Source organism: Cyprinus carpio, chromosome B7 (genome assembly GCF_018340385.1).
Source record: "Cyprinus carpio isolate SPL01 chromosome B7, ASM1834038v1, whole genome shotgun sequence".
In the NCBI taxonomy this organism is placed as follows: Eukaryota; Metazoa; Chordata; class Actinopteri; order Cypriniformes; family Cyprinidae; genus Cyprinus; species Cyprinus carpio.
Genome location: NC_056603.1, coordinates 39,292,610 through 39,309,934, shown reverse-complemented (window position 1 = coordinate 39,309,934; position 17,325 = coordinate 39,292,610). Strand labels below are relative to the sequence as shown.

General features: G+C 36.9%; 1 protein-coding gene across 1 annotated transcript in view; it reads right to left on the bottom strand.

Annotated features, from left to right (window-relative positions):
* Positions 1–17,325, bottom strand: part of LOC109060613 (eukaryotic translation initiation factor 4 gamma 2-like) — a 42,011-nt gene that overhangs the window by 3,832 nt on the left and 20,854 nt on the right. The window contains exons 2-16 of the mRNA XM_042726848.1: positions 7,545–7,622; positions 6,776–6,885; positions 6,496–6,561; positions 4,988–5,113; positions 4,632–4,734; positions 2,732–2,863; positions 2,573–2,639; positions 2,320–2,470; positions 2,118–2,229; positions 1,859–2,041; positions 1,281–1,419; positions 1,043–1,179; positions 854–958; positions 228–356; positions 36–140 (exon numbers count right to left, since the gene is read on the bottom strand). Coding sequence (XP_042582782.1) covers positions 36–140; positions 228–356; positions 854–958; positions 1,043–1,179; positions 1,281–1,419; positions 1,859–2,041; positions 2,118–2,229; positions 2,320–2,470; positions 2,573–2,639; positions 2,732–2,863; positions 4,632–4,734; positions 4,988–5,113; positions 6,496–6,561; positions 6,776–6,885; positions 7,545–7,622 — 1,743 coding nt within the window. The remainder of the gene's footprint in view (positions 1–35; positions 141–227; positions 357–853; positions 959–1,042; positions 1,180–1,280; positions 1,420–1,858; positions 2,042–2,117; positions 2,230–2,319; positions 2,471–2,572; positions 2,640–2,731; positions 2,864–4,631; positions 4,735–4,987; positions 5,114–6,495; positions 6,562–6,775; positions 6,886–7,544; positions 7,623–17,325) is intronic.

Here is a 17,325-nt window from a genome sequence, read left to right as displayed (position 1 = left end):
GAACCATTTTCAATAAGACATTAAGTGGAACATACAGTCATCTTAAGCAGTTCCTCCCTAGCAGGAGGTGGCTTCTTAGTCGTCTTCTGCGGCTTCTCCTGAATTGGAGGTGGGTTGGTTTTCAGGCCAAGTTGCGGTGGCTACAAACAAAAAGGAAGGGTTAAATGCACTTTGAAAATAAGAAATATGGCATTTTGTTCCTATGCATGAACTACAGCACTCATCACCTGTCCCAGCGGAGGTGTGGAGGTGCGTGGAGGTTGAGCACTAGGAGGAATCATGGTAGGTATCTGCGGCTGCAACTTTGGCATTTGGTTTTTGTTCAGAATGAATGACTGAGCAGGTCTCAAGCTGATCTAAAATATGAAAATAATTTGTCATTAATCCTACAGAAAACACTTTTCTTCAAATTAAAACCAGATTATAAAGATAATGTGTGAACAGTTAAGGCAATTTTTTTTTTTAATTATATAGTTTTTTTTTCTTAATTTATTTGGATAACCTGAAATAAAAAAATAAAAAATAAAAAAAAAAAGCATTTGTCATCCCTGGTCCAACAATACCAAAACATTTTTTTCCTTTAAACTAAACCCAGATAACACACACCGCACACTGTGTGTACAGTAAAAAATAAAACTATTGAATGTATAATAGTAATCAACAACAACAACAACAACTCATTTATATGAATAATCACTAGGGTCTACCTTGAAACTGTTTTAAGTCTTCAACAGTATTTTAAATCTTTTTAGTACAAATTTGTACTGATACTAGTCTAAACTGCTGAAATGTTGACACCAGTTATGACAATAACAATAAATGTTCATCATCTGAAAATTAAAATCATTTATACCTCATCAGCATTCAGCTGTCCTTTCTTAAAACGTGGCGGCATATCCTTGGACTGAGCTTGCTGTTGAGATGAATGAGTCTGGCTCTGGAAAAGCAGATTCTGCCCCTTTGATCAAAACAAAAACACTTGCTATTTGCACTAATATTATGAAGTCCTGAAGCATTAGTTATTTGGTAAATGGGCATTCACTTGGTTGGATTTCATGAAAGGCTGGGGTGCAGGGGCCACGTGGCCACCGTGACCGTTGAAAAGAGGGTTTGTGCGACGGCCCATGGTGGGGGAATACCTGTCCTGAATGACTCCAGGGCCAGTACCAATCCCACTGCCTATAACCAGACAACAGAGTTATTAAGCTGGCAGTGAACTAGAGAGCAAATCCAGTCATGCACCACCTGTCCCAGAAATGTCAATGCACTTCAGGACATACCTGGCATCTGCCCAAACATATCCGCTAATCCCCCAAGAGTTTCTCGATCAGGTTTCATTCTTGTCGGCAAGAAAGGATTTTCTTGAAAGAAGTCAGTCCTTATTCCTTGAATCATTGGTGGAATAAAAACACCCAAATCCTGTAAGGGACAAAAGACAACAGATTTCCATATCTGCAAGGGTCTACAAGCCTTTTCAAGCCACAGACATTTTGCTTCACACCTATAAACCCCAAACTGCTAAAAAGTGAATTTGTCAGTTGATAATTTCTTGAAATCAGCAGAATAATTTTGGAAAATTCTGATTTTAGAATAGAACTGCATATTTATGAATCAAACCTGATTTAAAACAGCAATGTCTATGGTAATATTCTAAATTGTAAAAAGCGATTTAAACAATTTCACACTCTCCCAAAACAAAAAGTCCTCAGATTTGCATGAATTGTGCAAATGGCCCATTTCAATGTCAAAATAGCTTATTATTTTACAGAGAGGCAACAAGTTAATGCACTCAAATACTTCCGTTTACACTGTAAATCCATAGCTCTAAAAGGTCAAATGATAATTGGCGGGGTCTCACCTTTACTGCATCCTGGCGGATCTGGTTGATAGTCTTAGGTCCATTATCAATAAAAGCTTTCCGAGGCACCCAGTTGTTCTCTCGCAACTCCACGGTATCCTGAAGCAGGAAACGAATCCGAGCAGGCAAGTCCTTGTTGTTCATTAAGGATCGCATACGGCCGAAGTACTGATCCATTAAAGACTGCGAGACAAAGGGGTGTTAGGAAATACCACGGTCTTAATGCACCCAAAGTCCTGCTAGTCTTAAAGCAGCTTACCTTGGCTTTCTCATGATCTAGCCTTGGCCCCACAGTTCTCATTATCTGACAGAGGCACTCCAAATCCTCCCCCATATCCTTAAGTTGGACTCTTTTCTTCTTTTCCAGAAGTCAATTAGGAGAGTTCAAATGCAACACTGTTAGGTTGGAGATCAAGTAGCCAACATGAATAATTCAATGGAGGATTTATGAATAACTCACTGTTTTGATGCATTTATGAAGGATAGACTCATGAATGAGATCGAGTTTGCCAAGTTCTCCAATGAATTTGATGTTGCCCAGCATTTTGATCTTGGCAATGGCACGCTGCTCTTCCTCTTCAGAGGTGAGAGGGCTGTCATTTTTATCATAGACTGGTAGAGAAAAAAAAAAAAAAAAAAAAACAAGAATCAAGTAAATGACTGGAAATTCAGTATACCTGCTGTAATAATGTTAACTTTTCATGGTCTACTTACGGTCAACATTTCTGGCGCGGTTTTCAAATTCATCTTGAAGTTTGGATATCAGAAGTCTCCTGAATGTCTGTAGGAGCATGATGAAAAAGTGGAATAAATATCCCAACACAGTACTCTGTGCTGTGAAGCTTCTTGCAAATTAATAAGGGAATTTCTTACAGTGCTCTGCTTTTGTGATGATTGGATCTCTGTTGATGGGCCGTCAAAGTTTGGAGCATCCTCTGCCAGACGCAGACATAGCTGAGCATATAGCGAGCTATACTTCGGCTCTTCAAGGGCTTTGTCTACAATCTGGTTGAAGTGAACAAGAAGTTAATTCAAGAATTAAAACAAAAGCATTTCTCTCACAGGCAAGTGTGTAAAAAAAAAAAAAAAAAAAAAAAAAAAAAAAAAAAAAAAAATTTAATTGCCTTGGAGTCTAAATGCAGATTAGACCTGCCACTGTCCTTAAGTGTCAATATCTGTGGGGAAGTCGCGGCCTAATGAGAGTTTGACTCATAACCCTAAGGTTGTGGGCTCGAGTCTCGGGCCGACAATACCATGACTGAGGTGCCCTTGAGCAAGGCACCGAACCCCCAACTGCTCCCTAGGCGCTGCAGCATAAATGGCTGCCCACTGCTCCGGGTGTGTGTTCACTGCTGTGTGTGTGCACTTTGGATGGGTTAAATGCAGAGCACGAATTCGGAGTATGGGTCACCATACTTGGCTGTATGTCATGTCACTTTAACACTACTATCTATCTATATACAGATATATACACACACATACTAGGGCTGCACGATACTGGAAAAAACTCACATTGCGATATTGTTTTTCTGTGATATATTGCGATATGGAAGAAAAACAAACTAACAAAAAAAAAAAAAAAAAAAAAAAAAAAAAAAAAAAAAAAAAAAAAAAACCACCAGGTGACTTGAATAGCTCTCTTTGGAAAATAATTAATGACTGGGGTGATTTTGTAGGCGAGTAAATCAGCATAGAAAATAAACAAATTACAATCATAGATAAATATAATAGAACAAAGATACAAATAAAAAAAAAAAAAACAGTGCTTTATATATATATATATATATATATTTATTTTATTTATTTTTTTTGGTAAGACTAACAGTTTTCAGGTACAGTAATTGTATAATCAAATGTAAAATAACACTGCATAGTCTTCACTGTATAAATTAAATAAATTTAAATTAAAAATAATAAATCTGTGTTAAAGCTGTGTTTTTCTCTATGCGTTTCGTTGTTTGATTAACATTAAACTGCTGTGAACCAATATACTGTTACACATACATTTTCTTTCTCAATTGTTTACCTTTATCTAAACCGTAAGCAACTTTCTTTACAAGGAAGGATACTTTACAAGGAGACATGCATTTTGACAATTTCGTGCGCTTGTGTCATTTCAGGCACAAATAGACACAGAAGTGAAAGGAATTCGGTGTTCACATGCATCTGCGCTGCTCTCACTGTGTCTACACCGGACCCGAGTTGCATGGTGCGGCGCGACAAAATACTATAGAACCCATATAATCAGTGATGCCGTCTACACTGGATGTGGCATGACACAACAAATCCCTGACAGTAAACTGATGCTGCATTCTATTTGACGTACTCAAAGTTCAAATGATTTGCATGTCACTTTGTCAAGTCCGGTGTAGACACGGTGTCTGTGTGCGAGCAAAGAAAACCGCACGAGTTCATAATTCAGCTCTATTTTGCACTCGATGGTTTAAATTGCTTCAAAGTTTAAACTGAAAGGACCTAAAACACATGCAAATTAACCTTCATTGTATGATGGCTAAACTTTATAATTAATCCAACAATCACCTGCGTTTCGAACACTGTACCTGATCCATACATCGCACATCCTGCAATGGAACTATCGCAGATGCGCACATCACGATTTCGATGCTGTGACGAGTGAAGCGATTGACATTTGCTTATTTAATGTGTAAGAAAAGCCATCTGCTTTGGTATTAAAGTTGGTGTTGAGTATAAAATGTCACCAGTATTGGTAATTGAGTCTCTAGCCTTCATGTATAATGAACAAAACCCTCACCAGCAAGATGATTCCTTTGAGGACGAGCTTTGAATCTACGCCCACATTCAGGAGCTCAAGGCATAGCTTGTCAAACTTCTCAGGTGTCAGTTTATTAAGTATGCTACGAAAAAAAAAAAAAAAACAAGCAAAATGGTTAGTTCTTCAGTGACATCCACTGGCACTGGTTCTTAAAAAGCTAATTCAAGGACATTTGCAACCAAGAATATTCAAATCCAGGAATAAATGTTTTTCAAAGCAGGACAAGAGATTGTGTTCTGTATTCAGCCCTGTATTAAATTACTCTCGTAAAGTAAATCAGGACAAACTCTATGTCTCTGCAGTGGTGAATGAGAAGATTTGTTTCAGGCTCTTACCCTCTCACTTTTCTGAAGATTGCATCGTGTCGTTCTTTTTCGTTGGAGGAGTTGACATCTCGTCTAGTGCTTCGTGAAGGAACCCATCTCTGAACGCTAGGCCCTGGGGTTTTCCCCAGGAACTCGCTATAAAAAAAAAACAGTGCAGTCATTGGTTTGCGTCAAGGCTTTAGTGACTTACTAATGTCCAACATAAAACATCAGCATTGAAATATCTTTTTGTGCAAATCGGAAAGGATTCTGCCACCACCCGTACATGACAAACACTTTAAGAACTTTTAATGGTATTTCTCACATGAGGTCAACACCTCAGATTCAGGACAAGCTACTAATAATGTCTGTGACAATATTAATAAATAATGATCTTTTATTTGACCTACATCCATGTGAAAAGGCTCAAACCAAAAGAGGTGGGCTGGACTTGATTTTGTCTATCAGGAATTGATTGGTTAGTTGTTTGCCATTACTGCGATCTCTTGAGTGACAGGTTGCTGGTAAGGAAAAGTTACGCAATGATGCACAATTCAGAATGGATGTTATTGCGATTAAACATTATGAGGGGACATTAATTAAAAATAAAAGCATGATTGCATTTCTAACAAACATTACATAAAAAGAACAGTCAGTTTACATTTCTAACTTTATTTTTCTTCAGACAAAAAGAAAACGCAACAGTAAAATGTTCCTTTTTTTTGCTGGTTGCTATTCAGAGTCAACAAATCTTCCCCCCACTTACACAATCAGCAAGGCCTCAGGAAATAATGCAACGATGATGTAATGATGGCCACTGATATAGAAGACGGCAACACATTTAAATGAGCTGAGCGGTCGATAAACAAGCGCATTCATAGATCAAAACTTGACGTTTGTTTTGATTCAGGCTACGTTTACACGACAATGAGTTTTTCCCTTTGCGTTTTTAAAATGTTTCCCGTACACGCGACAATGTTTTAAATGATTTGCGTTTACACATCTGTGAAAATGGCAAAAAACACTATTACGTATGCCAGGCCAGTAGTTGGCGCTGTCACCCTGTTAGTAAACAGTACCTGTAGGGAAGTGACAATTATACGATGCGTCTCCACTGTTGCTTATAATATTGAAGTAAATCCACATTTTGCTGAAGAAGCGTTCGCAAACTCTTGAGCAGCAACAACTACTACGTACTCCGCCGTTGTTGTGTATGTTTGTTCGCACTTGCCTTTAAAATCGACACGTACTGCGCATGACGTCACCGTTTCCAAAGATTCCTGTATTGGGTGTTTACACGAAAACGATAGCGTTGGCGTTTTCAAAAACGTACACTTTGAAACCCGTTTTCAAAAATGCACGTTATCAGTTAAAACGCATAAAAAGTTTCCCGTTTTTGCTGAAAACATTGTCTTGTGAATGGCTCCTCAGACATGACCAAGAGAGATATCCAAACCAATGTGTTACTTGGCAATTAGTCCATTAACAAGAAAGAAAAAAAAAAAAAAGAGGTATATTATTAAACTCTCCAAACGTACCTGTTGCCGACAGACTTGGGATAGTGCTGAGTTGCACCCCTACCTCCTCCTCCGCCCGAAGAAGCACTACAAAAGTGAAAAATTCATATTGTGAGTATTCATGTATAAATTCCTGGGATGTGGGGACTTTATACATGAAATACTAAACTCTTTCTGCCCATAAGCTCAATTAAAAGCTACCAACATGCATCTTATTAACCAAACGTTATGTAAATAAGTGATCTTCTGAAATGGCACAGAGATCCATAAAAACAGTGTATAATAAAAGTGAAATGTGTACCTGAAACGAGAAGCACCCCCCTCTGCAATCACACTCTCCACTTTGGCGGCTTGACAATGAAAGATCCTCAAAAAGAATGAGAGTGAAAGGGTGGGGGTGTAGAAACACGCCTAAAAGAGGAGAAAACCGCTTCATTTAGATACACTTACAAAATAAATGGAAGTTACAAGCATGTAAGTTTAACTGAAACGTATAGTAGAGCTAAGAAGGTTCTTTAGTCGCATTGAAAAGTTGACAACGCGGATAAATGTAAAGAACTGAACTGCCATCAAATCTGAACAAAGCACAAGGCCTCTGCCGTGAGCTCAGATTTCACAAAAGAGCCTTGATTTATTAAACACCACATTCGAGCGGCATTATAACTGGGTTTATTAAAGAGAGTTAACGGTCAGTTAATAAAGACTACATACGGACAGTTCAACAGAGCGCATATTTTATGATAAACAATAACTCGGTTGTTGTCATGGTGCTCTGCTCGCGCATTAGCATTGAGGCTAATTATCTCACAGAAGAAAAAACGGCCACGATCTGGACATTCAACGTTTCTAGTCAATTCAAACAAGTAGAAACCAAAACGAGGCATCAAGTGTAACAGCGGGTCACTTGGCAGAATTATATTCGGGTTTATTTTATGGTCAAACGGGCGGTTTACCGGCAGGGTGGTGCGAGGGAACAGCTGATCTAATAACCGGACGCCATTTTCTCATTAAGGATCATAAAGCGCGTCAGCAGAGCCGCACTATCAACATATAAACACACAGCAGCTCACATCCAGCGCTAAACCTCTGGGTTTGACTCTGTAACGGTGCTCGGTTCGCCGGGATAACGGAATGTAGCTGTTATAGGTCTAGCAAATGCAGAAAGCGAGAACACGAGAGCAGTCGGAGCCATTTTACAGCAGCGGCAGCCCATTGGCTAATGCGAGTCAGATTAGATCAATCTTACCTTTTCTAAAAGAACTTCAGCTTTGATGGTGTTGGGTATCACAAAAAAGAAAAGAAAAAAAGAAGAGAAAAAGAAGCGAATTTTATTTAAACGCGAATTATAATGCGGTTAGAGAGCAGTGCGCCTTGAGGTAACTGGCCGCACCGGTGTGAGGAGGAGAACTGTGAGCTGACGTCACGCACAGACGCAACTTTATTCACTGGACGCGTCAAGCCTGCTGGATGGTACGGCGCCGTCGTCATCAAGTTTCACTGCACCTACACTGGACAAAAAAAAAAAAAAAAAAAAAATTAGAATGCCAAACAGCGGAGTGGATTTTGATTCACTTCAGTGACTCGAGGCAGTTAATCAAAAAGATTCACTGATGTTCATTCGGTGGCCCCTTTCCCGCAGTTTATGGTTTCGCCAGTAGGTGGAGACTTTTATGCGCGTCATTTACTTCGTTAACTCGTCATTCAATGAAAGCGCCCTATCTAAATAATCACGAGTTATTCATCTTCATTCATTCTTTCATGCATTTGTATATATTTAAGCCTAATTTTTAATCAAAATGTCACAATTGGATCTTCCGACCGACAAATTTCTATTCGAGTCATTTAATCATTCACCGATTCGTTAACATCGAGTCGACTGAAACAAATCCAGTTATCATATTATTAAATCTACTAAGAGACAAAAAAAGTTTAAACACCACAAGCGGCAGCAAAGCACATCCACGTTTTTCATCCATTTATGAAATGACTTATAACAATCTAATTTCTTAATATAAATATAAAATATAAATAATATATTATTTAGATAAATGTATCTAGTTTTAATAATGCCCTAACACTATTTTAATTGTGTATGGTCATTAGTATTCATTTTAGTACTGTCAAACGATTAATTGCGATTAATCACATCCAAAATAAAAGTTTTTGTTTATGTAATATATGAGTGTGTGCTGTTTATATTTATTATGTATATATAAATACACACACATACTGCACATATTTAGAAAACATTTACATGTATAGACATTTACATATTTATATTCTTAGATTTTATATTACATGTAAAATATTTAATATATAAACATAACATATTTTCTTAAATTTATACATGCATGTGCTTGTATTTATATATACGTAATAAATATACACAGTACACACACATATATTACATAAACTAAAACGTTTATTTTGGAAGCGATTAATCACGATTAATTTTACACAATTTATTTAACATTCAAATTATAGATAGGGTTTGTGGGTCCCTGGTGCATTTGGGTCCCAATTGAAATTGCATTCTGTGGGAGGTCCCCCTCGAGTAAAATTTGACTCGTAAATGTTTCAAAGCTTCATGTAGTACTGTTTAGAACTAGGTTTGTTTGGCAGTCTTGCTCACTCAAGGCAGATTAAGGCATTCTAGGCATGTGCCTATGCTTGTTTGTCGAGGGGGGGCCCAAGTACAATGAAGATATATGTAATGTTTTCTTATACTATGGGCTATCTACAACAGCAAAAGACCTAAAACCCCAAATAAATATAACAAACAATAAAAATGGCAAAGTTTTTCCATGTTTTCCACCTATTTTATGTATGGAAATCATGCTTTCCTTCTCCAATTCCCTCCCAAACGCACACACACAGTACAGACTTGCGCACACGTGGAGACGCGGACAGAAACTTGTCAGCGCTGTCCTACGAATTTATCAGTTTCGCAGCTGAAAAGCTATGATATTTCTCAGTAGTGAGGTTCTTGAAGCAATTCAACTTATCGCTATTAGCAGAGACGTTGCTGCTGAACACTGCTGAGAGATGCACACACTGAAAAAAATGCAACTGCACATTTTCCAATTTACGAAACTTTTTGAGTCTCAAATACTAAAAAATGCTATTGTCTTGAAACTACAAAAAAGTCCTTGTCAGACCAACAAAATTACCCCAAATGTTGTCCCAACTAGTCAAACAAAGTTGTCTGAACAAAGAATTTCATATTTTTGAAATGTTAAGGCTTTGTGAGTTCCCAGCATGCATTGCTGCATGAATAAATTATGCAGTTACCGTTATAGGATTATTGTTTTGCTGTTTGCTGACTTTTTTTGTTGTTGCTGTTTTATCATTATTGTTATTATTTGTTGTACTTGATGTAAAGAGTTCATCTTTTTAACATTTGATTGCCACCGTTCTTGAGGTTTGAGTGAACCCTAGAGTGTTTGACCACTTATGTCTATTTCCTGTATATCTTAGTCTTGTAATGTGTCTTATAAACAAAGTAAATGTTGTCTACTTATTAGACTAACTTATCCATTACCGTTTGTCATTCGTAAACAAATATAAATTCGATAATGTGGTGACCTTTTAAACATTCTGTTTTCTTCCAGGAAACAGACAAAAATTTATGGCAGTAATTGTTGTTTCAGCTGCTGTGTCAAGAATTTTTCTATTAGCAAAATAAGACAACCAGCATTGCATGAACAAACAAATTTACATTGGCTCAACAAAGTTTCTTTACTGAGCAGAACTAAAAAACTTGAGAGAACTCAAAAGTCTTACTGCATCTAGGTTGCCTTTTTTTTTTTTTTTTTTTTTTTTTACATTTTCTCAACTATTTTTTTTTTTTTTTCACAGTCACAGTCACACATGCTTAATCTCTCTAGCCACTGATCCTACTCTAGCTAGTCGGGGTACAGAGAAGCTGTTTTTTTAAATACTGAGTGTAATGCTATGCTGGACTGCATAGCTCCTTTCAAAAAGGTAAAATCTAAAGCTATTTCTCAACCCTGGATTAACACAGAGAGTCGGTCAATCAGACTAAAATGAAGACAAGCGGGGAGGAAATGGAAAAAATATAAGCTCCAAGTCTCGTATGAGATTCTTAAAGATTGTATGGTAACTTATCAACAGTTTAAATCAGCCAAGGCGCCTTATTTTTCTGATTTAATCTCAAAGAACCATCAAGGTCCTAAAGTCTTACTCCGTGGAATAAATACTGTTTTACATCCTGTATTTCCACGGGTGGTAAAAATGCATGGAGGAATTGTGAAATGTTTTTGAAATTTTTTCAAGGATAAGATTACTGACATTAGAGCTAGTATTTCTAATTTTCCCCTGGTTCCTGGCTAAACTTTAGCCTCTCCTGACTCTTTTCCTGTTGGCCAAAAAACCATGTGTGAACCTGTTACATCTTCTTATCTGTTAGAGATTGTTCAGCACCTGAAATCAGCCTATTGCTCTCTTGATGTTATTCCTCCAGGTCTGTTAATTCAGGTCTGGGATGTGGTGGGTTCCTCGATCACGTCTATAGTGAATCAGAGTTTTTTAGATGGGCTAGTCCATCTTATTTTAAGCACGCCTTGCTGCAGCCTCTGTTAAAAAAAAAAAACAAGCCTGGACCCGTCAGTGGTGAATAATTATAGGCCGATTTCAATACTTCCTTTTTTGGCTAAAGTAGTGGAGAAGGTGGTACTTAATAAACTCTCAACATTTTTAAATGAAAACAAAATCTATGATCAATTTCAATCTGGCTTTAGGCCTTGACACAGCACCGGAACTGCCCTTCTTAAAGTAACTAATAATCTGCTGATGTCGGTAGACGCTGGGAATTGTGTTGTTTTGGTGCTTCTCGATCTAAGTGCAGCATTTGATACAGCGGATCACAGGATTCTTCTTGACCACTTAAGTCAGTGGGTGGGCATTAAGTGGAATGCTCTAAAGCGGTTCTCTTCCTACTTACATGAATGAACTTTTGCTGTGGAAATAGGGAATCTATATCATCCTCTCGGCCTGTTTTATCTGGTGTTCCTCAGGGTTCTTGTCTTGGACCTCTTTTATTTTCCTTATATATGCTCCCACTAGGATTGATATGTCAAAAACATGATGTGACACCCAGCTGTATCTTCCTTTGAAATGTGATGATGATTCCAAACCTACATAGTTGCTTGATTGTCTGGAGGAAGTATAGGTCTAGATGTCTTCTAATTTTTGCAACTAAAAGAGTCTAAATCGGAGGTGGTGATCTTTGGTCTATCAAAGGTAGCTAAAAAGCTTGCAATTCACCTAGGCCCCTTAGCCACCAATGTTACAGTGCAAGCCTGGAACCTTGGGGTGATTTCTGACTCAGAGCAAAAATTTGATAGACAAATCAATACTGTCGTTAAAGGTAGTTTCTATCAACTGAGGGGCATTGCTATATTAAAGAGTTTTTTGAATTTTAAAGATTTGGAGACTGTGATACATGCTTTTATTTCATCCAGACTTGACTATTGCGATTCTTTATATTTTGGGCTGTCTACGAATTTGCTTGCTCGTCTGCAAATAGTGCAAAATGCAGCAGCCAGACTGCTTACTGACACTTACTGCTTACTGATTACTGAGAAAATGCTCTATATCTCCGGTGCTGGCCTCTCTGCATTGACTGCCTGTTGATTTTAGAATGCAATATAAGGTATTGCTAATGGTTTTTAAAGGGTTACATGGTCTTGCCCCAGAGTATATCTCTAGCCTGTTACAATGGCACTCTCCTCCTAGACCGTTAAGATCATCTCAGAGTCTTATTTTGAATGTTCTGAAATCAAGATTAAAGACTAAAGGGGACAGTGCCTTCTCTGTGGCAGCTCCACGTCTCTGGAATAGCCTCCCTCCTCATATTAGATTCTGTAACTCGTTGGAATGTTTTAAATCCTTGCTGAAAACGCATCTCTATTCTATTGCTTACAACTGCCCTTAGGGGTGGAGTCTGAGTAGTGACTTGTATTGGGTGTGTTCTTATTTGTGACCCTGGACCACAAAACCAGTCTTAAGTTGCTGGGGTATATTTGTAGCAATAGCCAAAAAAACATTGTGTGGATCAAAATGATCGATTTTTCTTTTATGCCAAAAATCTTTAGGATATTAAGTAAAGATCATGTTCCATGAAGATATTTTGTAAATTTCCTACTGTAAATATATCAAAACTTAATTTTTTATTAGTAATATGCATTGCTAAGGATTCATTTGGACAACTTCAAGGGTGATTTTCTCAGTTTTTTTATTTTTTTGCACCCTCAGATTCTAGATTTTCAAATAGTTGTATCTCGACCAAATATTTGTTTGTTTTTGTGGTAATGTTGAGAGTGTAAAACACTTTGGTCAACATGTGTTGTTTTTAAACGTGCTATAGAAATAAATGTTGATTTTGATTTTTTTTTAAATCTCTCTCTCTAATATCTGCATTAGCCTGGATAACAGTCACTCAAACCTCTGTTATTAGCTCTAAAATGACATTTTGGAACTAGCAATGGAAAGTTTGGAGGGAGGTGCATAAATTAGTTCAACAAAAGTTTTCAGGATGGAAACATGACAAATGTTTTGAAATAAAATATCTGAACAATGTATTAAGGTTGTGACTCCCGGCCGTTAATTTTTAGAGAAATAATGCTCTTACTGAAGCGATAATGTAGCCAAGATTCCAGAGCCTATTAATGGAACGGTCTTCCTCTGTTCTCAAATGAATTAAGAATTACATTCGATTTTCAATGACTAACACAAACCGAATGACTTTGCGCTTATGGTGATAGAGAACACGGTAACGGTTTCCACTGATTACTAAATATTTTTGTTTGCTGGGATGGTAATATTGAACAGTATATTAACAGGGAAGGGGCCCCCAAAAATTTCATTTGCCAATGTCATGATAAGAGGTAAATCTGGCCCTGTGTGCCACATGCACGTCAATAAAGTATACATATATACTCATCAATACATTGTGCAACACTTTATGTTTACAATAATATGTGATATCTAATTAATTTGACACTGAAAGGTTTATCTTGAATTCTTGAACACTTTTCAGGGCACATGAGCTCCTGAACATGATGGCATAGCCTGAAATGCTACTCTGAAGCATTATTAGAGATTGTGTGGATTTAGTGTCACCAAGCTTTGTCGTTTTTCAGACCTGGGACAGTCTTGCGCACTTACTGTCTGAGGCCCATACTTTGGCCTTTACAATGGCAAATATGCAGTGGATTTCTGACATCTAAATCTGTCAGAAAAAGTGTGAACTGCCTCCAAGTTTTCTGATTGCCTAACACACGGACAGATTTATTATTTTATCATTTTGCCATTTACAGAACCTACATTACCTTTAGTGTCTGAATTACTTATTTAGGTTGACTTCAGGTAAATTAGGCCACTTTTGCCACTGAGACTAAAGAAGTGGCCCTATTTACCTCATTTCACCATGTTCCTGGACCAAAAAAACACTGTTGGAGATTCAGACATCCTCCATATAGAAAATATCAAAAAATTTTCTCACTGCAACATCTACATTTCCTCCATAATCTGTGGTTATCTGCTATAATGATTTTCTAGCAAATTCAGAATATTTTACCTTCTTCTATTTGTATTTACATTCTTCATATCATTGCAGACACAGCTCAAATGTGATGTTCAATAACCCTAATCAATTCAGGTATTACAGTTTTTTCAACTGCTTACACATAACATCTTTACTTGTCAGACAATTTCTGAAACCTGACAATCAGACACCAGAACCACACACCAAACCTGCAAAACCAAACGCACAATTCTTTATGTAATCTAACAGGAATTAATATTATGGCAAAGGTGTTTGCAAATGTTTGCTTTTTGAGATGTGTTTGTGATATTTTGAATACAGTGCTTCATTTTGCAAGAGATGTGAGGCATTTTGCATTTTGTGTGTGCAATTCTTGGATTTGTGTGGAAAGTTTTGAAAAAAAGAGGCAAAGTTTTTAAAAAATGTAAGCAGCATAAATTATTTGATATGATTATAGATGTTTACTAAAAAAATAAAGGTTCCAAAATGCCACAGAAGAACAATTTAGGTTTGAGACTTCTGGTTCATTAGCCGCTTCAGGGAGATAACGGAAAATAACAATGGTAAAACTGTTTGCATTACAAACCATGTGTTCATAATTAAGATAATACACTAAAATTATATGGCAAGACACACCAATTTGCAGTATCAAGCAGCAAAACTAGTGGTTTTGTACAGCTAAAAATAGCTGGAAGCAACTGAGACCGGAAGCAAGAATCATAAAATTTATAAAAATGGCTGCGCCCATTTTCCCGGGCAGAATAAGGTGGATAACGAAAAATGTAAGAAATGGAAAGATTCCATTTATGTTAAAGTTTCTTCATGGACACATCAATGTCAAATCTTTATTTTTTCAAGACCCCAAATCCAGAGGCACAAGGGAAATCATCTGAATAAGAGAATGTCTATGGTTTATTTCCTTGCACAATATCCTCACATTTAAGATTAAGATTTTAATTTTCTCCATTTGATGAGAGCAATTCTACTGCAACACGATAGCCTCTTTAGAAAGTATGATGATCCCTTTGGTTTTTGCACACCACAGTATAGTTACAGCTTCCACAAAACATGGATTCACTTGATGTGCCCTTGAACTGATACAGCTACACTGCTGTTTCTAATGAACTTGTCACAGAAATTATGACAAAGACAGAAATTTTGTCTTTTTAGATTACAATAATGTTCCTCTGGAGTGAGAACATAGTGTCCAACTGCCTAGTTTGTTTCTGTTTTGAGGTTTATCGTCCACCATATGCTGATGAGATTCAGCGAAACCCGTGTAACAATGTGCTGCTCTGATCAGCTGTAGTTAATGAGGTGCTCAGGGAAAAGCTTGATTTCAGACAATCAGCTTTTAATTCAACAGTGTTAATGAAAATATGCTATTAAATGCCACACTACTCATCAAATTGCATTGATGACACTAACTTATTTAACCAACAACTGGCTGTTTGATTTGTTAAATGTTTAAGTATAGCCTACATGTTTACATGAAGTGCGAACTGAGGTACTATCACCATTAAACCAGCAGATGGGGTCAGTGACTCTTCAATGATTGCCCTTCAGAATTTATCTGCTCCTTTCTTCTTATTTTTCTCCTGAATTGGATTTAAGATTTAAAAATCATTGTCAGGTCATTCTTATTGGATAAAATTCTCCATCATCCACCTCTGTGAAGACAATCTAGATAGCCTACATTGTTTATCTGAATGTAGTTTAATGAATGGCCCACTGTAACTGTTTGAATAAATCTAATTTTGCGTTTCTGTTGTGGTCTTTCACTGGGAGATGATTGATGGATAGCAAGTATTCAGTGAGATGGGCCATCTATCTTCTCTACAATGCTGTCAACATGCTTAAAAAGCGACCCTGTCCGAAAGACGCTATTATAAGCTCATAAATACAATTAGAGACAAGGGTTTATTGGTTTTGTGTCACAGTAGAGGACAAAAGAGCTCAGATTCAATGAAACGAGTTTAAGTGGAGAAACTATGGACACAATTAGGCATTAAATCTGCTTCTACTCTCCTATGCAAACATAATAAATTGTACTCACAGCTGCTTACATGAGTTATACTCACTTCTAATGCTTGCTATTATGAATAATTTATCTTCAGCTGAATGGGTGAGAAGCTAAATCCTATGCTTTGTCACATATGATTAATTTCCTTGCAAATTAGACAGAGCTCTATGCCAGCAGACAAACAGGCATGTATATAGATGGTGATCTAAACATTGCATAGTAATGATGATTACCTTTGTAAAAAAGAAGTGTGCTTAATTAAATGTGCACTTGTATTGTACTTTAAATCTTAAAAGAAGTATATTTAAAAGGATTGTAGCTACTTGCAGGTAATATATATTGTTAATAAAATAAAAGGCTACTTAAAGGGATACTCCACCCCAAAATGAACATTTTGTCATTAATCACTTACCCCCATGTCGTTCCAAACACGTAAAAGCTTCTTTCGTCTTCGGAACACAATTTAAGATATTTTGGATGAAAACCAGGAGGCCTGTGACTGTCCCATAGACTGCCAAGTAAATAGCAGTGTCAAGGTCCAGAAAAGTATGAAAGACATCGTCAGAATACTCCATCTGCCATCAGACGTGCAATCTGGGTTATATGAAGCAACGGGAACACATTTTGTAAGCAAAGAAAACGAAAATAATGACTTTATTCAATAATTCCTTTGTCAACAGTCTCCTCTGTGTCTCTCCATATCACCGTATGCTGCGTATGCTCTTCTGTATCAGCTGCACCACAAGGATGCACTGTTTTCTTTCAAATCAAAGCTAAATACACGTAGAAATAGTCCATCCTTGTGGCACGGCTGATACAGAAGAGCAGCATAGGGTGAAATGGAGAGACCAACATTCTTCAAAATTTCTTCTTTTATGCTCAACAGAAGACAGAAACTCATACAGATTTGGAACAACTTGAGGGTGAGCAAATGATGACGAAATGTTCATTTTTGGGTGAGCTATCAATTTAAGTGTACTTTTTAAAATCACACGTTGTAATAATATCAAATGAAATGTTTTACCTTAAAGTGTTTTGTCATGCTTTGAAGAAGTACACTTACTTTGATGTGTTGACTAACATACTAAAGTATATGTAAAGTACTTGATTATTATTATTATTATTTTAATTGTAATTTTTTGTTCAATATTAAAATTAAAGTTAATATATTTTAAATGTATTAAATTGCAACTTCATCATTACAAATGTGTACAAATATATTTCAGTACATGACAATATAAATGACAGCTTACCATAAATG